At 46.4% G+C, this 24,305-nt stretch overlaps 1 protein-coding gene across 6 annotated transcripts in view; it reads right to left on the reverse strand.

Annotated features, from left to right (window-relative positions):
- LOC119181417 (myb-related protein B) overlaps window positions 1–24,305 on the reverse strand; it is a 239,557-nt gene that overhangs the window by 36,521 nt on the left and 178,731 nt on the right. For all 6 annotated transcript variants that reach the window (XM_075882958.1, XM_075882957.1, XM_075882954.1 and 3 more), the window contains one exon: window positions 8,744–8,861. In XM_075882958.1, the coding sequence (XP_075739073.1) occupies window positions 8,744–8,861 (118 nt within the window). The remainder of the gene's footprint in view (window positions 1–8,743; window positions 8,862–24,305) is intronic.

Raw genomic sequence — 24,305 nt, forward strand, 5'->3', positions numbered from 1 at the left:
TCGCGCCCCGTATCATCATGGGCCAACGTGTGCAATACTGACGAGACCAGACTCTTCTACAAAATGCTGCCAGCTAAGATGCTCGACTTCAAAGGCAAACAGTGCCACGGAGGCAAGCAGAGCAAAGAGTAAGTGACCGTGTTGCTCAGTGCAAATATGGACTGCATCGCAGGTCATAGACTCCTTGGACATCCTGCATAGTTTTCTTAACACTCCCGGCGACGATATCGCCATGTGGCTCGTCACAGTGTGAGCAGCGCATTCTGCCGTTGCTTGTGTGAAAACGCAAGCAGTAGAAAACAAGCGATTTTTTAATGTTTTCGAAATAAACTGCTACCTTAGTGTCGTGTATAACCTTTTCTTTTTATTTACCATGTTTTACGAATGATGAAATTCTCTCTACAACGAAATTCTTCGCTATCCCCGTGAATTTTGTTGTAGCACCTCGCGACATTCGCACGAAAAATCAGTGCACACACCAGCATTTTTTTATTTAGCAGCGCTCGTGCATCGTTATTTGACATCCCAGAGCTGATGAATGAGTCAATCTGATGAACTGTTCAACTTACCTCTGAAAGCACGGTCAAATTTACGGTCGCGAAGTGCCTTTGCAGATTTGCCCTTTACACAACCGCTGGTAAAGCAGTTGTGCGATTCCGCTGACCCTTAGGTACTGGCAAGCTTCTGTTGACGACGAACTCAAACAGCTTTCGGCTAGAGTATGTGCCGTAGAAATTGTAAGGCTACTGCCTTACAAACTAACCCTGCTGCTACATCGCTCGGATAACCTGGCTGCGCGGATGACTTCTCCGATAAGCTGAAATCCATTGAGCATCGCTGTGATGCCGAAAACGGGCTTCATCACTAAAGTCTGCTATTTTTTGGAATCTCCGAGAGGGAAAATTCAGGCTTAACAGCGTGTTCTTGAAAAAGGTTTTAAGCTAAACGGCCACACATTCGCCATAAGAGAAGACTTTTCGCTTCAAACGCGGGTCGCTAGAAGAAAGCTGTTGGAATTTGCTAAATCGAAAAATGCCACTTGTAAGCTTACTGTTGACAACATGCGAATCGACAGCATGGTGTACGTGTACAATGAAGCATAGGACACTGTAAGGTCACTAACACAATAGCTATCGCGAAGCTCGAACTTATGATCACCTGACCAGCCCATCAAGTCACGGGCCATAGCAGCAACGAAGCTATCTGTATCATTTACGAACACACGAAGCCTGATTTCAAATCACATTAAATTATGCTCCGATTTAGATAATAGTGACTGCGACATTCTACTGCTAACTGAAACCTGGCTTCATAGCGATATTACCAACTTATAAGTGCTAAATAACACTGACAGGTATGCCATATACCGGAAATACCGCGATGTAAGGAGAAGCAGGGGGGGGGGGGGGGTATGCTCATCGCAGTCAAAAAGCATATTTCTAGTTGTCTTGATGTCAGCAATCCATTAGAAATTATGTGGACCTGCATTACCTCCCACGCTTCCAAGTCGAAAGTGTTCCTCTGATCTTTGTACTAACCTCTCCTATATCCAAGAAAAGTTCAGAAATGCTGTATTAAATATTTATGGCAACATCAATTTTCTGGACGCTGATTGGACTGACCTAACAACATGCTCAAACAACACTCGTGATTCCAATGACCTGACTCTTGGCTTCTCACTTACGTAGCTAAGCCTCACGTCAAGAGAACATATTACATCTCATATTCACATCTGCTCTTGATAACGTGAAAACTAACTTATAACCCTGGGGTTAGTGACCACTTGCTTCTGTCCACTGGGTTCGAGATATTTGTACGTTCATAAAACGCAGTACTACAAAAACATATTTACAGCTACAGTAAAGCAAATTTTGAAGACATTAACCACCACCTTGAAAACTTTTACAATACTTTCCTTCCATCATTCTTTTGGTCAGTCACAAAATACTGGCCTCTTTTTCAACATAATCTAACCGAGTAAGTTCATGCACGCATACACGTATCTCGCTTAGAGTCACATTATCTAAACCATGGTTCCGCAGATCGCTGCACTATATATATATATATATATATATATATATATATATATATATATATATATATATATATATATATATATATATATATAGTGGGAGTAATAATTCAATGGGCCAGTTAGTCTTCGTGAAGGTATGGGATATGGCACAACGGGAGCGTTGTCAACAGGGATAAATATATTTATTTCCCAACAGTTTCGGGAGGGGACCTCCCTTCATCAGGGGATGAGTTTTTGTAGTACTGCGTTTTATATATATATATATATATATATATATATATATATATATATATATATATATATAAAAAGACTATTCAAAGCGGCAAAACTCAAGGGCACCCTTGAGTCTCAGGCAAAACATCGGGCTGCAGAAGAAACCTACTGTCGCACCCTTCGTGACGCTAAACAGAAATTTATGTCTTGGGACCTTGAATCCCTCATCAAAAACAACCCGAGAAAGTTCTGGAAATCCATTTCCCCTACTAAAGCCATTAACAATATTTCACTGGTGCATAGTGACAGAAGAAATGTTGATTTTAACAATTGTGCTGCCCTGTTTAATAATTATTTCACGAGTGTTTTTACTAAGGAACACCATTCCTACATTCCATCTGTAGAAGTTGATTATGGTACATGGACATCATAGTCGTCCCTAACGATAAATTCTCAGCACTCACTAAAGATATGAAAATATCGACGTGTGGACGAGTCGATGGCATTAAAACTAGAATTCTTAAACAGACCATTGCATCTTTTGGTATCATATTTGCCCGCATCTTTAATGAATCATTATCAACGGGTGAGATACAACATGAATGGAAAATTGGCAAATTCATACCTGTATTCAGATCTTGCAACAAATCTAATGTTAGTAACTATTGCCCTATATCTCTAACTAGTGTCCCGTGTAACCTGCTAGAACATGTATAATTGCATCTAATATCGCTAACTACCTTAAAGCTAGCAAATCATTTATCGGAACAGACATGGGTTTAGAAAAGGGTTTTCATGTGACACCCAACTAATGGAATTCACCAATGATTTATTCATGTTCATTGATAACTACCTTGACCTAGACTGCACGCTTATCGATTTCTCTGAAGCTTTTGATCGTGTTCCGCATTGTTGCCTAATATCTAAACTACCGTCACTAAATCAAGACTCCTTTGCAGTCCATTATATATATCCTGGATCAAACTTTCATTCCGTAAGCAGTATACCGTTACTGATTCCTTTTCATCTGCTCTAACATATGTAACCTCTGGTGTCCCAAGGTTGTTGTATATTGGTCTATTTGGTTTCGGTTCCGTGATCACTGCCGCAGGTGGCACCAGTGTTGTTTATGTATATAAGCATGCGCAAAATGGAATAAAGGGGCTTTTGTTCCGATGAGCACTCAAGTTGTCTAGTCGTTCGTTCATCGGCGGCACACGCCACAATTACATTGGCGACGAGGATGCTCGTTTAGGAGGGGTGTGATTTTTGTCATTTTCGCCAACTGTTTCCCGCGCCATGAGTGTTTCCGGACTGGCACCACCTCCCCCGTTCCTGCCCACACCTGGCCGCCCTGGATTTGCATCTTTGAAAATTTTCTGCTCGCATATGGTGTTGCGGACTGTGCGCCAGACTGTCGCAAGGCTCTCCTAATCCACAGCCTCAGCGTAGAAGGCCAGCGCATATTTCACACACTACCGCTTCAATCTTCGGCCAACGCAAAGTCCGGTGAGCCAACTACTGATACGAATTCGGGAGCTGTCAAGTACACTTCTCAGACACAGCATGAAGCGTCGTCGTACGATATCGCTGTCGCAGCGCTGCATGCGCACTTCACGACAAGAACAAATGTTGTGGTCGAACGGCACCGGTTCAGTAGGCGCGTGCAGCAAGTCGGTGAAATAATCAATGAGTACATTACCGCGTTACGTGAGCTTTCTGCTACGTGCTCTTTTCCTTCTCAGGAAGATTCCTTGCGTGACCAGTTCGTTGCGGGCGTATTATCTCGGAACTTGCGTGAGCGGTTGCTGCTTGAAGGGTCTTCTCTTTCGTTCGCTCGAGCTGTACTAATAGCGACGCAGTTTGAGCAGGCAACCAATGATTGCAAAGAATTTGCTACTGCAGATGTCCAGAGCATAAATGCTTGCAAAAACACCCCTCTGCCCGCATCTTCTGCCAGCGACCCCTCGAAGCGGTCGCGCAGCCAACAGGGCCAGTGTTACCGCTGCGGTTCACCTAGGCACAACGCATCTTCATTCCGTTGCCCCGCCAAAAACAAGCGGTGTCATGGTTGCGGTATTATGGGTCATTTTCGCTCGGTCTGCAATAGAAACGCCGCTCCTGTTTGTGAACTAGACGACGAAAGTTCGATAGCTGAAGAAGTATTGAGCATTCTTGCCGTGATGACATCCAGTCGTCTCGCAATCTACGTATCGGTAGCAGTTGGTGAAACGAAGTTAACTTTCCTCGTGGATTCAGGGTCATCGGTATCAATTTTGACGCATGACCTATTTAGAAAGCATTCTGAAGGTCAGCAGCTTTCAGCTTCTTGAATTAGACTCCTGAACTATTCGAAGAAACCCATTCCAGTGTGCAGTTGCTTCTTTGCTGATGTCACGTACAATAACTGCACAACAAAGCTTCTTTTGTATTAACAAGGCACCTCCCTTTTGGGTATTGATGCAATTAGGGCGCTCAGTCTGCAGATTGATGGGTCGTCACTACAGTGCCTTGAAACGACAGCTGTGCGTACTAGCGCTCGAATGGAGCACACCGCAGTCATGACGGAAGCGGAGGAGTCCATTCACCTTCCATCAGAATTAGTCGAAGAGTTTGGTGCTATTTTCGATTCAGGACTTGGCGTCGTGAAGGGTTTTGTTCATTGCGTCAAAACACGGTCGACAGTTCAGCCAGTTGCTTCAAAACTCAGGCGCCTTCCGTCCTCACTGCGGCCACGAGTCTCGGAAAAACTGTGCCGCTTGGAATAAATGGACGTGATAGAGCGAATAGAGGCATCCGCCTTTGTGTAGATCGACAGGTAAACAAAGCTGTCGTAGCAGATAGCTTTCCCCTCCCTCATACAGAAGAGCTATTGCATAGTTTAGTGGGGGCAACCCACATTTCCAAGCTTGACCTTGCATCAGCTTACCATCAGGTCATGCTTCACTACGAGAGCCGCGATTTGACGGCTTTTATAACACACGACGGCCTCTTTCGTTTTAAGCGCGTGTGTTTTGGGCTCGCGTCGGCACCATCTGCTTTTCAGAGTATGATGTCGAAAATTCTGCAGGGCTGCAGCGGCGTCCTGTTCTATATCGACGACATCATTATGTTTGGGAAGGGCAGAGAGGAACACATGGCGAATCTTACCACAGTGCTGAGGTGCATAAAAGAGGCAGGACTCAAATTGAACACGAAGTGCGTCATCGATACGCTGGAGCTTGCGTTCTTGGTCCACAGGATCACCGCAAACGGTATTGTGCCATTGAAGAAAAAGGTACTTCCATCCGAGACACTCCAGCGCCTACGGATCCAGCCAGCCTTCGATCATTTCTGGGATTGGTCGAATATTATTCTAGGTTTATTCCCAATTTCGCTGACATGGTTGAGCCAATGCGTGTCCTGCTAAGAAAGGGGCAGCGATTCGTTTGGTCTGACAAGATAGACGCTAGTTGCAGAAAGACCAAAGACGCACTGGCATCTAGCTCTATACTGAGAATGTTCGATGAATCTCTTCCAGTCTTAGTGTCGACGGACGCATCAGAGTGTGGAGTTGGAGCGGTCCTACAGCAGGTGGACGGACATGAACTGCACACTGTCGCTTTCGCGTCTCGAGTCCTTTCGCCAGCCGAGAGGAAATATTCGGTAGGAGAACGGGAAGCGTTGGCCTGTGTTTGGGCATGCGAACGGTGGCACGTGTACTTGTGGGGGCGCCACTTCACGTTGCTCACTGATCATCAAGCCTTGGTGGCATTGCTTTCAACCCAACGAACAGGAAGGAGCCCCTTGCGGGTAGCACGATGGACAGAGCGCCTACTACGGTACAACTATATCGTCGAGTACCGCAAGGGGTCGCAAAACCAAGGGGCGGACGCACTGTCACGCCTGCCCACGTCGTCTTTCCAGGAAGAAGAAATGCTGTTTGACGAGGTAGTATCAGTTCTCGAAATTCCTTCCTGCATTACCAGAGAACAGTTTGAGCAGTCCCAATTACAAGATAGCACACTGCAACAAAGCAAAACTTATGCGCAATCGTTGTGGCCTGCACACAAATCGTTATCGGCCGAGCTTCAGCCATTCTTCAAAGTACGTGACGAACTTTCTGTGATAGACAATCTTATCTTGCGAGGCGAACGGCTTGTGGTTCCCACGTCACTCATGCAGCAGGTAATCGCTGCAGCACATGAGTCGCATCTCAGAGTGGTGCAAACAAAAGCGCGGCTGCGAGAATTGGTGGCCGGGCATGGACCGCCAAGTCGAGCTAGCTATCCAGATGTGTAGCATATGCCAGGAAGCAGATAAGAGCGTCAAGGTGCGAGCTACACCCTTGCAACCGGTCCCCTTTCCAGAGCTGCCATGGCTTAAACGAGGCACAGATATTGTGGGCCCTTTTGAGAGGGCACCCTACGATTGCAGATATGCAATCACGCTTGTAGATTATTATTCCAAATGGCCCGAAGTGCATTTCAGTAGCGAGACGACACCCAGCAAAGTAATATGCTTCTTAGTCGCTGTGTTCGCACGCGATGGCTACCCAGAAGAGGTTATTTGCGATAACGGTCCACAGTTTGCATCTCGGGAGTTGGAGGCATTTCTTCAAGATCGCAGCATCCAGGTCAAACATTCGTCCGTATATTATCCACAAGCAAACGGCCAAGTGGAGCGCTTTAATAGAGTATTAAAAAGTTTCATTCAAGTGGCGGTTCTTGAGCAGCGGCCCTTGCGCCAGGGGGTAGCAGAGTACCTGGGTGCTTACCGATACACACCGCATGCTACAACGGCAAGGGCTCCAGCTTTTCTGCTACACGGGCGGCTGCCAAGAATTCGGTTGGATGCCGACGGCCATCCGTCGGCAACCTTCTTTGATGACCCTAACTCGGAACTCTGGCGCTTACGTGAGCGGGTAAAGCAAAAGCAACACAGCAGCAAACGATGCACGGACGCTCAGAGGGCTGCAAGGGAAACCAGAGTTGACATTGGTGACTTTGTCAGAGGGAAGAAACCTACTAGATTTAAAGGCGACCTCGAATTCAGCCACCCAAGAGAAGTGATCAGCAGGAAGGGACCATTTTCTTTTCGCCTGGCTGACGGCAAAACGTGGAATGCATCCAAGTTCTCAAAGGTCATATTTGCAAGATGTTTCAGCGCCGAATCAGATTGCATTGGCTAGGATCGGAAGGCAGCCACGTCCGCTCTCAATGTGGCTGGTTGCTGAACGAACACTCAGCATCGCTGAAGTCCATAGACCTTTCACATTCTCACGGTGTTGTTGGCGGTAGTTGCAGCATGGTCCCTAGAAAATGTTGCTAGTCTACCGTCTCCGTGAAAGGCCGCGTTTCGCGCTGATAATACATGCTCTGCGGTCACGGCGCTCCGATCGATCGTGGCGCCCCCTGGCACCCAGCGCATAGACCAGTGGCACGAGTTTTCAAGGTTTTCAAGGACCCGTGCGGACCCTGACTTGCGACCAAAGCAGAGCCTGAAAGGTAGCTGTGTCGCAGAACGAAAATGTGATGGGGTGAAGTATATAAGGGTTATTTTTAATGTGATGTTGACTGAATTTGTCTTTGGAAAGTTTAAATAGTTTGTACAGTAACTCCCATATTCAGAATAACTCCTTAACTTGACTTGCCACCGCCTCAAGGTAGCGCATTTGAAATGCATTTGGGCAACCTTGGCACCGCCTGAAGACAGCGCATTCGAAATGTGTTTGTGCTGCGCTGAAGGGGGTGACAAGTCAACTTCAAGTGAAGGAGCGTTTCTGAATAAGAGGCTGAAATTCCAGTGCAAATACGATCGAACACCACACCCTATTAAAACAATATTCAAAGTTTCGAATATTCACACACCACTAGTTCTAACACTAAAGTGTTATAGCGACTTCTTGAAGGAAAACCAGTCTGGTCACACTTGGAAAGAAATCGTCGCTATTTTAACTCACTTATTCTAGAAAAACTTCGTTCAATCAAGTTTTGCCCAGTCAGTTTTGTTAATTCGATTTGACAACAACACTGAACCCTATGGGTACATGCCAGTGAACTATGAGAAAGCCGGATTTCGTTGGGTCAAGTTTAAACTGTATCTCCCCCTTTTTTTTTATAACAGCATCACTGTGCTCGAAGGCAGAACAAATTCAGTTGCTCATTCCTAGTGTAGTGGAGAAGGAACATTAACAAAAGGTGGGACAAGATGACATTACTTTCTGTGTTGTTTTGAGTGTTTGTTCCCTGTGCGCTATAGAGCATGAAGTGTAGACTAGATGGACTAAACAAACTTTCCAATCAGGTCTGTGATTCTCTTATATAATTATGCTGCAATGTCATAAAGTAAGATGAGATAGTCGGCAAATGTAATCATGAATTAAAATGTCACAGCTGAAATAGTACCAATCATGATGCAGTTGGGTCCCTTTCCACACACTTTTTGTATGAGTGCGTGCGTAATTCAGCAATGCCGAGCTACAGTGCACATAACGTTGAAATAAAACATGCTCACCAGGCGGCCAATGCGTCCCCCCCTCTTCTCTAACTCCGCCAGAGCGTTCTTAAAAGGTGTCGGGGTGCGGGGTCCATTCTCTTGCTTCTTCACCAGGGGCGTGTTGAGGGGCTCATTGCTGCAACGAAAGACAAAGCACTCACAGCCTCTGAAGGCCCAATGATCTGTAGCTGCACACGTCCCTGAGCAAGCAACCCAGTTTTAATACAGCCACATTAGAACACCAACCGCATTAAGATAGATCAATGATTGTGTACAAATCGCACAGTGACGCCAAATCATGAAGAACACACTTATGCCAAGCACGCACTGCTTTGCATAAGTGCGTTGGTAGAGCAACCGCTCTGGAAAAGCGTTGGTCAAGAGTTCCAACGCCGGAACCCGATGATTTTTCAGGCAAAAAGCTTTTCTTTCCGAGAAATCCAAACGGATTTCCTTGTGGCTTCGTGCTACAATGATGCGATTGTCTTTTCTCTCTTTCTTAACGCTTCTGCCACCTTGCGGGGTTTCGCAGAATTCATTTGCAATACTTATGTTCATGTGCTTTGAGTTTACGATGAACTCGCCCTTGCGCTGTCGATTGCTAGCTTCCTAACTCGTTCAATTGGTAGAGCAACCGCCCCAAAAGCTGTTTCCGGTTTCAAACCTCGTACCAGGATGAACTTTTCAGCAATTAAGAAGCTTTAAGCCTTACCGCTAATCTTGTTTACATTCGCTCCTTTTTTTTTTTCCTCTCCACACACTTTCTCTGTTCCTCTTCCTCTCAGAGGGGCATTTAGGCATTCGGCTTCGAGAATTTGCCGCTTTGCTCCTAAGCAACCGTTTTTGTTGTAGTTCACCGCTGCGGGCTTGCATGTAGTTGTGTTAGTGGGTATTAGGAGCATTTATGGTTGGATAAGGTTGAAAATTCGCGATGCTTGCATCCTCTTCTCTATTTGCAGGGCGGACCGTTTGTCATACAACTGAGAGAGGAGTAGGGCTAAAGTGTCTTTCTTTTTCTTTTTTGCCTCCCATGCTCCTGTGTTCAAGAGCCATAGCTCCACACTGTTAGGCACGATAGTATACTACCCTATTTACTCACATAGTGAACGCACTTTTTTTCTCAGAAAATCGGAGCAAAGTTGGGGGTGCTTATAATGCAGAGAAAATTTTATCAAAACTTTTTCGATATGAGTAAAAAAATGCGGTAATGCAAATAAAGTTAGGTCACTACGCTTATTTGTTACACTTCACTCATCCTCTGGGGTTGAAGGCGCTATCTTCTGCAAGCTGTTCCCGTGCCGCCCTTGCACGCCATAAAAGCATTTCAAGGATATCTTTTCTTGCAATCGTTGAACTGCAACAGTAGTATCTGCTTGGATCTCGAAGGGCGCCCAAAAGGGTGCGCTATGATGCCATGAAGCACTTAGCCAACTTCGTGGCAACCTCGCACGACGACCGCGCCGCCGTCGTTGACATTGAAGCAAGCAAGCAACCAACATTGCTGCAAGTTACCACCGAAGCATCAAAACAAACTGTCAATAACAAGATCAACGACAAAGTACAGTGGTCGCCTGGCTTGACCCAAAGTGAGAATCGGGGACCATGTTCCGGAAATAGTCACGATATTTTCTGGGCAACAATGATTTTTTTTCTGCCTTTCCGGAAATTTGCGACGTGATGGTGACGAATGGCCCTTTGAAACAGCCATAGCGACAACAAATCCTGTCGTCGTCGCTCAAAAATTCCAAGCACGTGGTTGGGCTTTAAAGTTTCGTATCTGCAGGAAGCGACCATCGATTGGCGCGGGAAGTTTCGTGACCTGCTCTCGCTCTGTGCTTGTCAGATGCGGTGTTTCTACACTCGCACTGTTCGTGAACCCCGCTTCGGAGCATAGATTGGGCATAGATCAGGAAGATTGGGTACATGCCGTGCACAGGGTGCATGGCAGTGGGCGAGAGGGGGGGAGCAAGGCGAGGTAGCCGAGAAAGTTGACATAATAAAAAACGAAAGAGATGCAACGGTTAAGGAGGCGCCAGGTCTCGATTAGCGGGACTGCAGCAGACGAATGAGTGGGTGCGTTTATTACTCGGGGAAAAGAAAAATCCAGACTTTGTTGACTGAAGTTGGGGATGCACTTATTATGCGAGTGCGTTCATTATGCGAGTAAATACTGTATATACTTTGCCTCTCGAACCTCTTTCTTGCCAGTGGCACCGTGTTATTTGCTGCATTAATAGTTGCTAAAGTATACCAGCACATTGCGTGTGTAGTGAGGAGCGCCTTCGAGTACCTCAAAGTGAAGCTGTAATTCACGAATATTGAGCAATGTGCAGTGGGGCGGCTCGTGTACTGCGACAGCAACCATTCCATGCATGCATAAGATACTAGTAGTGGATGCGCCGACATGGAATGGATTACTTGGTTTTCAAATTTCACATTGGGTGGGGTCCAAGAGCTGCAGGATCCTCTTCTGCGATACTAAGTGGCGTGTCTGCGTATGCTGCAATCAACGTTAGGTCGCTTGAAATCAAAAGTCGCTTGCCCAGGCTTCAAACCGTATCGTGCATGGCAGGCGGGCCGTGCTGGCCTGAATAGATTTGAAACCATTTTACCCGACATGCAAATTTTGTGGCTGCACGAGCTGACCGTGATTTGTCCTGCCAAGCTGATAGCAACATTGCGAAAACCACACAACCGACGTACGATGCGGGGAAGAGGCTTTGTCTTGCCCGACATTAGCAGACCATCGGACCCTCGTGGAGCGGGCACAAAGATAAGTTCTTCGTGCCGTACCCTGTTAGCGACACGAACGGAATCTGTGGTGCCTTGATTCTGTTGATTTACGCTATTGCGACGTTTTCTGACATGCTTTGTGGCATAGACGTTTGCAGCAGTGTTTGTTAGCCATGCTTTCTGGGCAACATCATTCGTTTGTCTTTCTTTATTTATTTCAATATACTGCAGACCTTTTCGGTCCAAGCAGGTCCAAGCAGGAGCGGTAATTCAGAAAATTATTACAATGCTGTCGAAAGTGACGATCTCATTAAAAGACAAAAAAAAAGTTACTTCAATGCTGGATGGTTGTTAACAGTTTCAAAGATACAGAGTTTATATCAGATGCGAGCATAATACAAAAATGTAATACACTAACCAGAAAAAAAATATTGCTGATTTCTTGAGCAAAATATTCTGACATTACACAGTTCACCGCATATATATTTTTTTTTCGTTGTTCAAGAGTTACCCTGCATCGCCCTTGGGTTTTACAACAGATACAAATAGGTCTTCATTTACAGAACAAACTTGTTCTTCAGAAAACTTGTTCCATTCGGCTACACATTTCGGAAGAAAGAATTCCCGAACATTCACGTCCTGGGCCGGTACTCACGGATTTTGTGTTTGTGATCATTACGCATAGAAACAAACAAAAATAATTATCTTTGTTTATGCCTATCTTGTTGTTATATCATGAGTTGCAATTCGTCCCCCGAGTTACTCAGCAATGCAATGTCATCGGCGAAGCACAGGTAACTAAGGTATTCTCCATTAACTCTTATTCCTAACTGTTCCCATTCTAGGCCTCTGAAAAACTCCTGTAAGCACACGGTAAATAGCATTGGGAAGATTGTATCCCCCTGCCTTACACCCTTTTTGATTGGTATTCTGCTTTCATTATGAAGCACTATGGTAGCAGTTGATCCACTGTAGATTTCTTCTAGAATGTTTATATATGCTTCATCGATGCCCTGATTCCGCAGTGTCTGCATGACTGCCGATATTTCGACTGAATCAAATGCCTTCTCGTGATCAATGAAGGCTATGTGTAGTGGTTGGCTGTATTCTGAGCATTTCTCTATTTCTTGATTGATAGTATGAATGTGGTCGATGGTTGAGTAGCCTGTTCGAAATCGTGCTTGTTCCTTTGGTTGATTGAATTCTAATGTTTTCTTAACTCTGTTAGCAATTACCTTTGTAAATAGCTTGTATACTACGGAGAGCAAGCTGATCGGCCTGTAATTCTTTAAGTCCTTGTCATCTCCTTTCTTATGTATTAGGATGATGTTAGCATTTTTCCGAGACTCTGGTACTCTTCCCGTCAGGAGACACCTCGTAAACAGGGTGGCTAGTTTTTCTAACACAATCTGTCCTCCATCTTTCAGCAGATCTGATGTTACCTGGTCCTCACCAGCAGCTTTGCCTCTTTGCATGCTCTCCAAGGCTTTCCCGACTTCTTCTATCATTACTGGTGGGGTGTCATCTGGGTTACTCCTAGTTCTTATAGTATTAAGGTCGTGGTTGTCCAGGCTACTGTACAGATCTCTGTAAAACTTCTCCGCTATTTTAACTATCCTATCCATATTGGTAGTTATTTTGCCTTCTTTGTCCTTTAGTGCATACATTAGAATTTTGTCTATCCCAAGTTTCCTCTTCACTGCTTTGGCGCTTCCTTCGTTTTTCAGAGTGTGTTCAATTCTCTCCATGTTATACCTTCTTACATCAGATACCTTACGCCTAGAAACTTAGAAAGCTCTGCCAGTTCTATTTTGTCTGTTGTACTTGAGCCTTTCATGCTTTGACGCTTCTTAATGAGATTCTTCCTTTATTGGGAAAGCTTTCCAGTGTCCTGTCTAACTACCGTGCTTCCAACTTCCACTGCACACTCCGTAATGATACTCGTCAGATTATCATTCTTTATATCTATGCTAAGGTTGGTTTCCTCAGTAAAAGCAGAGTACCTGTTCTGAAGCGAGACTCTGAATTCCTGTACTTTCCCTCTCAGTGCTAGCTCATTGATTGGCTTCTTGCGCATCAGCTTCTGTCGCTCCTTCTTTAAGTCTAGCCAAGTTCGAGACCGTACCACTCTATGGTCACTGCATCGTACCTTTCCAACCACTTCCACATCTTGCACGATGCCTGGGTGTGCACTCATTATAAAGTCTATTTCGTTCTTATTTTCGCCATTAGGGCTCCTCCATGTCCACTTGTGGTTTTCTCGTTTTCGGTAGAAGGTATTCAAAATCCGCAAATTATTGCGTTCTGCGAATTCTACTGGTAGCTCTCCTCTGGCGTTTCTAGTGCCGATGCCATAATCTCCTACTGCCTGGTCTCCAGCCTGCTTCTTCCCTACCTTTGCATTAAAGTCGCCCATCACTATAGTATACTGTGTTTGTACCTTACTCATTGCCGATTCCACGTCTTCATAGAAGCTTTCAACTGAAGCGTCATCATGGCTGGATGTAGGCGCGCAAGCCTGTACCACCTTCATCTTGTATCTCTTAGTGAGTTTAATTACGCTACCTACCACCCTTTCATTATTGCTATAGTATTCCTCTATGTTGCCAGCTATGTTTCTGTGAATTAGGAGCCCAACTCCCAGTTCTATTCTGTCTGCCAAGCCCCGATAGCAAAGGACGTGCCCATTCTGTAGCACAGTATAGGCCTCATCTGTCCTCCTAACCTCACTGAGCCCTATCATATCCCATTTAACACCCTCTAGCTCCTCGAATAGTACAGCTAGAAGGAGAGCAGAAAAGTGGGTCTTAAAATTAATCTACAGAAAACGAAAGTAATGTACAACAACTTCGGAAGAGAGCAAAGCTTCGAGATAGGTAATAGTCCACTTCAAGTTGTAAAAGATTATGTCTACTTAGGGCATGTAATAACCGCCGAGCGAAACCACGAGATTGAAGTACCGTAATTATTCGAATATAACGCGCACCTTTTCTCCGATTAAGCGAGTTCATAAATCGCATGCGCGGTAGAATCGAGCGCGAAAAAAAAAAAAAAAGAATACAGTCATTCTATTGCCATCGGCATTTCCAAAATGGCCGCCCCCTATGTGCGTCGGCATGGCGCATCGGCCATTTCTGCCTGTGTTTCCCATGTGCGACACTTCGTACGTGTTCTGAGGAGTTCGTCATCTTGTAGTTCATTAGCATCGACGGCATGGAAGGGCCGACTCCAAAGGCTTGACGAGTGCACCACGATGCCACTTTTAAAAGAAAAGTCATCGCGTGTGCCGAAACGGATGGAAATTGGGCCGCGTCGCAGTCGTTCAGAGTTCCGGAAACGTACGTGCGAGACTGGCGGAAACAAAAGCAGAAGATTGTCGACAGCAAAGATTTACGCAAAGGCTTTAGTGGACCACAGCAGGGTCGATTTCCGCAAATTGAAGAGCTGCTCGCCGAGTATGTGCTTGAGCAGCGAGCGGCAGAGCGGCCCGTGACGACAGAACTGCTCTAAGTGCGGGCTATGCAGTTAGCTTTAGAAAAAGGGCTAACATGGAGCCAGTTCAAAGTGAGCAGGTGCTGGCTAACTAACTTTATGAAGAAGAAAGGCTTTTCCCTCCGAAAGCGAAGGGGCATGGGCCAAAGCTTGCCGGAGGAGTACGAAGAAAAGCTTCACAGTTTTCAGAGGTTCGTCCTAAACTTGTGGCACCACAACCGTCGAGAAGAAAGGGGCGAAGCAAGTTCGCGTGCTGATATAGGGCCACGGTGAAACTAGAGTGACGGCAATGCTCCGTTGCATGTCAGATAGGCACAAGCTTCCCCCGTACCTCATATTTAAATGGAACGCGCTCCCTAAAGGAGTCGTTTTCCAGAGTAGTGTGATCGTGCGGGCCAACAAGAAAAATGAGTGCACGTTGCAATCGATGTCTTACTTTTTTTTTCATCGTGGAAACCAGGTGCGCGTTACAATCGAGAGCACGGTAGAATTGAGTAAATACGATAACTAGAAGAATAAGGTTGGGGTGGAGCACATTTGGCAAGCACTCTCAAATTATGACAGGTAGATTGCCACTATCCCTCATCAGGAAGGTTTATAACAGATGTATCTTGCCGGTACCTAGCTACGGAGCAGATACCTGCAGTCTTACAAAGAAAGTTCAGCTTAAACTGAGGACGACGAAGCGAGCAATGGGCGACGTTTACATAACTCGATTTTTGGCCATTAACAACAACACACTCTGCGCTCTGATAAAAAATTTTCAATCCATTTCACAACATCTCTATGCATAACTATCTGCTGTAGTTTGTAAATAAGAAGCGAATGCGTAACCGTGTCAAAAGCTTTTCAAAAATCTAAAAACAATCGATCTATCTGGCCCTCATCATCAATTTCACTCGCTAAATCGTGATAGAATTCTACAAGTTGTGTAGTGCAGGACAAGCCCTTGTGGAAACCATGCTGTACTTTAATTAGCATATTGTTTTCGGTGAGGTGACTCATGATGGCTGAGTAAATTATATACTCTACCAATTTGCATATGAAACATGTCAGGGAGATGGGCCTATAATTCTGCCTATCTTTTTTCGAACCCCCTTTATGAATTGGCACAATGTGGGCTATCTTCCAGTCGTAAGGTACTGGCACGAAGCAACTGCGTAACGGTAACGAAAAGATAAAGGGAAACGGTCGCAGCGCAGTGCTTAACACATGAGGTGAAATACCGTCAGCGCCAACTGCCTTGGTTTCGTCCCATTGCTCCAATAACTTTTTTATACCATACACGCAGAGTTCCCTCTGCGTCATAGGCGACACATTGCTGATGATGATGATGATGTGTGGCGCTTTATGGCGCGAGGGCCAATTGATGGCCAAAGAGCGCCATTTCAATGAGTATAGAGATATGGACAATGATATGTTGCGTGGCTGTATAGGGGCCTTAAAATTCCTCTCGATAATGCGGGTAAAAACATAAGTATTAAAAACATGACAGTGACGTGATATGCATAGTAAAAAGGGTGACAAAGGTTTTGATAATAGAAACGTGTAAAAATATTTGGCACTAGCACAAGTGCCTCATCAGCGCCCTTGTGTCCAAGGGCTGCGAGGCAAGTGCTTTCTTGTGTAGCCACCGCAGCAAAAACCTCTCTGCAGAGGTCGTGCTACGGAATGCCCGGGTATATGATATGAAAACTATGAATTTCTTTTAAAAACGCTAACGATGATTTATGACTAAAAAGCGGTTTCCTACCGACGAACATTGAAGGGTGTAAAGGTATATGTTGTCAGTAGGGTAATGGAAAATGTTGTTTTGTTAGAGTTTCTAACTCTTTGCACTGGATTAACATGTGTAGGATCGTTAATGCTTCACCACATCTGTCACACAATGGTGGATCGCCACCGGACAAAAGATATGTGTGTGTCGTGTATGTGTGTCCTATCCTGAGCCTTGTTAGTGTTACCCCTGTTAGACGTGATTTTGATACTGGTGGACAATGGCCAAGGTGTGGCTTGATAACGTGTAGCTTGTTTTGTGTGTGCCTATCCCACTTGCTCTGCCAGTAGTCCCTGAGCTTTCGTTTGAGAGACAGCTTAAGATCAAGGGGCGGGATCGATATGGGTGTAGTGGAACTGATTTCGTGGACGGATGCAGCAAGCTGATCCGCCATCACGTTGCCTTGGATCTCACGGTGCCCTGGCACCCAGCACACTACAACATGTTGTTTGAGTGTGTAGAGTGTGCATAAAATAGAGTAAAGTGGACAAGGACTGGGTTTTTTTTTGTTTTTTAAAAGTCTGCAGAGCCGTTACCACACTGAGGGAGTCCGTATAAATTACTGCTTTTTGTATTTGTAATTGCTTGATGTGTTTAGCGGCCACAAGTATCGCATAAGCTTCTGCTGTGAAGATACTTGTGTGTGGATGTAGAGGGCCAGCATCCGAAAAGGATGGGCCGACAGTAGCGTAGGACACAGAGGAGTTGTACTTAGGGGCATCTGTAAAGTCAGGACGTGTGTATTTGTGTTGAAGTTCCAGAAAGCAGGTTTGGATATGGGCAATTGGCACGTGTTTTGTAATTTCTAGGAAAGACACATCGCATTCTATAATATGCCACTGCCACGGTTACGGGTATGCTACAGAAGCCAATAAACTGTGTTCCAGTGACACACCAGTTTCCTCAGCTAGACCCTTCAGGCGAACTGAGAAGGGCTGCCTGAACGAAGGCCTGTTTTGAAACAATAGAGCTCCACAAATCATTAATAGTGGAGTATGAGGGGTGCTTCTTGTCTGCTTTCACCTAAAGGAAATATACAAAGGACATGTAAGTTCTTTGTAGATGACGCGACCATTCATTTGACTCAACGTAAAGGCTTTCTACTGGGCTGGTGCGAAAAGCACCCGTAGAAAGGCAGATGCCCGAATGGTGCACAGGATCCAGCATCTTCAAAGCACTTTGAGTCGCAGACTGATAAACAACGGCCCCATAATCTAAGCGGGTGCGAATGAGGCTTCTATACAGGTTTATGAGACATTTCCTGTCACTGCCCCACGTAGTACGTGACAACACTTTTATAACATCCATGGCTTTTACACATTTTGTTTTTAAATACTTGATGTGTGGTACGAAGGTCAAGTTGTTGTCCAAGATTAAGCCTAAGAATTTATGCGCCGCATTGACAAACAGACGTTGACCGTTCAGTTCAATGTCAGGTTCTGAGTGCATGCCTCTTTTTCGGGAGAACAAGACACACGTGCTTTTTTCTGGGTTTAGCCGGAATCCGTTTTCCTCTGCCCATTTGGAGACCTTGTTTAAACCTAACTAAGCCTGCCGCTCACACATTGCCAGGTTGGGTGACTTGAAGCCAAGCTGGACGTCATCGACATATGTGGAATAGAACATGTTGCGGGGGATGGACAAGCACAAGGAATTCATTTTGATAATAAAAAGTGTACAACTAAGTACACCACCTTGCGGTACTCCCGTTTCTTGCACAAATGTTTGGGAGAGAATACTGCCCACACGGACACGGAATTTCCGATTGGACAAGTAACTCTCGATTATGGAAAGCATTCTACCGCGCACACCCAGGTGAGACAAGTCTCTAATATACCAAAACGCCATGTTGTGTCGTAAGCCTTCTCGATATCGAGAAACACTGAGAGGAAGTATTGTTTGTGGACGAAAGCGTCTCGGATCTGTGCCTCGATACGGACAAGATGGTCGGTGGTGGATCTACCCTCTCGAAACCCACACTGGAACTGGTCAAGCAGATTGTGTGTTTCAAGGAAAAAGTCGGCGGCTTATCATTTTTTAAAAAAGTTTACAAAGGCAGCTGGTTAGTGCAATGGGCCTATAACTTGAAACTGAGGAAGGGTCCTTGCCCTGTTTCAAAATAGGGATAACAGTAGCCTCTTTCCAGGAAGCAGGGATGGTGCCAGAAAGCCAGATAGCATTGTATAGAGAGAGTAAACTTTTTCGCGTTTTGAACGGCAGGTTTTTCAACATTTCATACGTGACACGGTCGTAGCCTGGGGCAGAATTACTGCAAGAGTTTAGTGATGTTTGTAGCTCCGCTAAGTTGAAAGGTTGGTTGTATGCCTCGTGATTTGTGTACTTGTATTCTAGTTTCTGCTTTTCTATCCTTGCTTTATATCTTTGGAAAGCTTCAGTATAGTGTGATGAGCTAGACACTTGTTCGTAGTGTGCACCGAGGAAGTTCGCCTGATCTCCCAGGCTGTCACTCTGTGTGTTTACGAGTGGGAGTGAGTGTACTTGTCTTCCTACTACCCTACGAACTATGTTCCAGACTTTAGCCTCTTGTGTGTATGAATTTATCCCCGACAAAAACATGTGCCAGCTTTCTCTTCTGGCCTGCCGACGCGTTCTCCTGCTTCGAGATTTTATTTTCTTAAAGCTCTCAAGGTTTTCCGCTGTCGGCGAGTTCCGCAGCAATCTCCATGCCCTGTTCTGTTCCTTTCGCGCATTCTGACACTCAGTGTTCCACCACGGGACATGTCGTTTGCCGGGCAGTCCAGATGTTTGTGGAATGCACTTGGCTGCTGCATCAGTAAGAAAAACCGTGAAGTACTGCACAGCATCATCTATGCTTAACCCACATATGCCAGTCCAACATAACTGAGCATTGTTATGAAACTGTTCCCAGTCGGCTTTGCGTATAAGCCATTTGGGAACTCGTGGAGGACATTCGTATGATGTTTGTGTACTCAAAACGACAGGAAAATGGTCACTTCCGTAGGGATTATTTAGAACTCTCCATTGGAGTAATGGTACAAGGGAAGGAGATGCGATGCTGAGGTCTATAGAAGAGTAGGTTTTGTTGGCAAGGTTATAATATGTTGCCTCTTTCCTATTCAACAGACAGGCACCGGAGGAAAAAAAAGGAACTGTTCAATGAGACGACCTCATGCGTCGCAGCGAGAATCACCCCATAGACTGCTATGAGCATTCAGGTCACCAAGGACCAGATAAGGCTCAGGTAGTTGATCTATTAAGGACTGGAATTCTCGTTTTTCAAGACGATGGTGTGGGGGTATGTATAGAGAGCAGATAGTGAGGAGCTTGTTGAAAAGAACTGCTTGAACAGCCACTGCCTCTAGAGTTGTTTGTAGTGGTAAATGTGTGGATGCTACTTTTTGATTAACAATAATGGCTACACCATCGGATGACGCCGTAGCATCACCTCTGTCCTTTCGAAAGAGAACATACCGACGCAAAAAATTCGTGTTTTTAGATTTTGAATGAGTTTCCTGTACACACAGCACTTTCGGCGAATGTTTGCAAAAGAGCTCTTGAACATCATCGAGGTTTCAAAGCAGTCCTCTGACGTTCCAATGTATTATTTGTGTTGCCATATTGGGGGTATTGTAGTGCTGTGTGTAAAAAAAAAAGGGGGAGGGGGGGGTGTCTGCTTCTTAGGCTAAACGTTAAGACCTAAAGAACAGAGCCGTCGCCGGTCCCCGTTATTGGCTTTTTATTTCTTTTGGCGCGCTCCAGGGAGCTACGCCGATCTTTCGGCACCAAGGGTACCGTGGTGTCCATTGCCTCCTCAGAGGCACTGCGTGCCCGCATTTGCGAGCTGATGTTTCAAGCTTGGAGCCTCGCCTGGCGAGACGAGGCCTTCATATTGGCCGACCCTGGGGTCTCCTTCACCCCGGGGGGCAAAACCTTTGGTCCTCTCGACTAGAGGTCGAGGGGACCTCCTTTGCTGCTGGGATACCCTGGCTGCAGCAAGAGCTTGCAGCGGCCGTGGGTGTGGCCGTGAGGACGAGTGGCAGGGCAGCCTTGGCTGTTCCCTCCGTGGGTGGGGGCATTGGCAATCGCCTGGGCACACTGTGTCTGGCATGGGCAGCTGCCACAGGCCGTTGTAGTGCTGCCCCCTTTTGCGCTACATTGGCGAACGATGGTTTATTAGTGGAAAACCTGGATACTTGTTGTCAAGCTTCTCGGTAAGTTAGGTTTTGTGTGATTTTGATAGTGATTATTTCCTTTTCCTTTTTCCATGTTGGCCATGTTTGAGAGTACGCGGGGTGGGCACCATCACAATTTGCGCAGTGGGCCCCATCCTCCACCTTACAATCGTCTGTGGCGTGTCCTGTGGTAGCGCACTTTGCACAGGTAAGTTGGCCGCGGCAACTTTGAGAGCCGTGACCAAAACGCTGGCATTTAAAGCAACGTCGTGGGTTGGGAATGTAGAATCATACATTTAACTTCAAGTATCCGGTTTCGAGATGGTCAGGCAGAGTACTGGTGCAAAAGGTCACAATTATATGTTTTGTGGGGACTTCTGTCTTATCACGCCTGATTTTTATTCTTTGAACTTTAGTCACCTGCTGGTCCTTCCAACCCTCGAGGAGCTCAGCTTCAGTCAGGCCAAGCAAGTCTTGATCGGACACAACGCCTCGTGAAGTGTTGAGGGAACGGTGTGGTGATATTGAAATAGGGATATTTCCAAACGATTCTAGTTTCGAGAGGTTTACATACTGGGCCTGATTTTTACTTCAAGGAGGAGATCCCCACTGGCCATTCTTGTAGCCTGGTAACCTGGGCCAAGTGCAGTGGTGAGGCATTTGGTGACAACAAAAGGCGAGATTGTTCTGGCATTCTTTTCAGCAGTTTCACAGTGAATTACATGGTAGCGGGAGAAAGTTTTTTTTGGTTTTTTTTAAATAACTGGAAATGTCTTCGGTGCACCCTCTCTTCGAGAGAGGGCGATCGTGCTGTGAAGGAAGAGAAGTAAAATCCATAAAATAGGAGTGAATTCGGCAGCCATGCCAGCCACCCACCATGGAGCCCAACACGGGGACGTGACAGGCCCCAAAATCGTATGGGCACGTCAACGTCAGCTGTACAAAGCCACTATAACCAAGTATATTGTGCCCAAGACAGAGCACATACACAAGGTTAACCCTTGCCGCCAGGAAAGATCGGAAGTAAACAGATAAGAGAAGATGACAGGACAGATAAAAAGTGAGAGATAAAGACAAAGATGTAGGGAGATAGAGATAGGAAAAGGCGACTGCCGATTTCCTCTGGGTGGGTCAGCCCAGGGGTGCCGTCTGCGTGAAGCTGCGGACCCCAACACGAAAGTTATCATCATGGACTCCCGGAAAGCATGTGCTCATTACTTGGTAGGAGAGATACTTGGTAGGAGAGATACTTGGTAGGAGAGGAGACATTACTTGGCTAGGGGGAGCCAGCCAAATTCTAAAACGGGCTCTCGCTGATCCAGCCCCGAAACGCATCGTATGGGCTCCTGGCCATCAGGGCTTACGAGGTAATGAGGCCGCTGACGCGGCCGCCCGAGCGCTTACCCACCGGGCTCCTCACCTTGGCTCTTATGACTCGGAGGCCAATACACCGCTGCTGCGGTTCAAAGAAATTCTGACCTATTATCGCGACACTCACCGCCTTTAGCCGGCTCCTGCAAAGGGGCTGAGTAAGGCGGAAGAGCGCACTCTAAGGCGCCTGCAGACAAGTACTCTACTCTGTCCTGCAATCTTAAAACATTTCGATGCGAACACAGATGGGCGGTGCCCACACTGTGGGGAGACGTGTGATATCTTCCACATGGTATGGGCATGTCCGAAAAATCCCCAACTACCCCCTTCCCCTACCTCTTCCCGAGAGGCATGGGAGACTGCCCTCCTTAACTGCTCATCACTAGAGTCTCAACGCGCTCTGGTGAGACGGGCGCGAGTAGGTGCCTCGTCATGCGGTGTCCCGAACTAAGGACGCCGACCATGTAGCGGGGTCATGCTTTGACCCCGTACCTCTCTCTTTTATAATAAATGTTTTTCATCATCATCAAGAGGTGTGTTGCTTCTGCCGGGGGGCCTTAAATGTCCAATCATCCAGCGTCGGCTCAACCCCCAGGATCCCCTTTTCCCCGGACACGGCAAATCCACGCACGGCTAGGCGTGGCAGGGAGTCAAAACTCCCCCGTTAGCTCGGGTCCGTGGTGTCGCTACACACCAAACGCCTACTTGTGCAGGCAGCCCTGCGGGGGGCGGCACATTGCTAGAAGCTGTCGTTACAGTTAAACCTCGTTATAATGAGATGGGCTATAACGAAATAATGGATATAACGAGCAAATCCTAATTCCCCTTGAAAGTCCTCATACAAACCAATGTATTCAAAACCTAGTTTTAACGAGGCAAAATTTGCCTGTTATGGTTATAACGAACAAATTTTGTTAGGAAGCAAAATTTCGAGCCGATGCCACGACAGTGCACAACGCGAATTTGAGACTGCGCGCAACGCGAGAACTGTATTTAGCAGTTCAAAACTCTCGCCACGCGCCCTCCCGCAACGCCCGCAAAGCAGACGGCACGTGCTGTTTCCGAAGGAGAGATCGCTGCACGTGCGCCGCTTGGCTGCCACCGACAGCGGAGCGCTCCGCAGCTCCGTGAAAGTCTCGCCCTTTTCTTTTCTTTTGTGTCTTCTTTATATTCCACCCCTCCCCTTTCTCATGACACTGAGGCGCGCTTCCTAAACTTACATACCCCCTTCCCCTTGAGTAACCGGTTCCTAGAGGGCAGCGCAAAGGAGCGCCCCTTCACCCCTTCCTCTTCACAGTCACTTTCTCTGCAAGTGTTGTCGCTTGCCGACGTGAGCCGCGTTGCTTTTGCGTGCGTGTTTCTTCTCTTTTTCGACCACTTCCGCCTTATCTTTTATCGTGCTGCGCTCGTGATTCCAGCAACATGAATGCGCCAGGCGGGAAGCGAAAGCGCATAATGCTAGATCAGAAGGCGGCTATGATAAAAGCCGTCGAATCGGGTACCAAGAAAGGCAACGTGGCAAGAGACTTTGGCGTATCGACGAGCGCACTGTCAACCATTTTGAACAAGCAGGAGTCCATTATCGATGCTGTTGCACGTGGCGTGAAAGGAAGCGCTAAGAGAATGAGGGCACCTGCCTTTGAAGCGGTCGAAAGGGCCGTTTTTAAACGGTTCTTGGACAAGCGGGCCGTGAATCTGCCGGTGAGCGGCGCCTTGCTGCAAAGAAAAGCGAGAGACTTTGCCTGCATCATGGGCTATGACAACTTCGTAGCAAGTTCGGGTTGGCTCCAACGCTTCAAGGAGCGCCACGACATTGTCGGGAGAGCGGTCTGCGGCGAATCGCAATCTGTCGACGAAGCAGAGGCTACCAAGTGGGCGAAAGGAAACATTGTGCGGGTGCTAGAAAAATACAGCGCGGAGGATATTTTTAACGCGGACGAAACCGCTCTCTTTTTCAAGATGTTGCCGCACAAGACGTTAACCCTCAAAGGCGAGCCGTGCCATGGCGGCAAACAAAGTAAGCTGCGGATCACTGCGCTACTTTGTGCAAACA

Source organism: Rhipicephalus microplus, unplaced genomic scaffold (genome assembly GCF_043290135.1).
Source record: "Rhipicephalus microplus isolate Deutch F79 unplaced genomic scaffold, USDA_Rmic scaffold_14, whole genome shotgun sequence".
In the NCBI taxonomy this organism is placed as follows: Eukaryota; Metazoa; Arthropoda; class Arachnida; order Ixodida; family Ixodidae; genus Rhipicephalus; species Rhipicephalus microplus.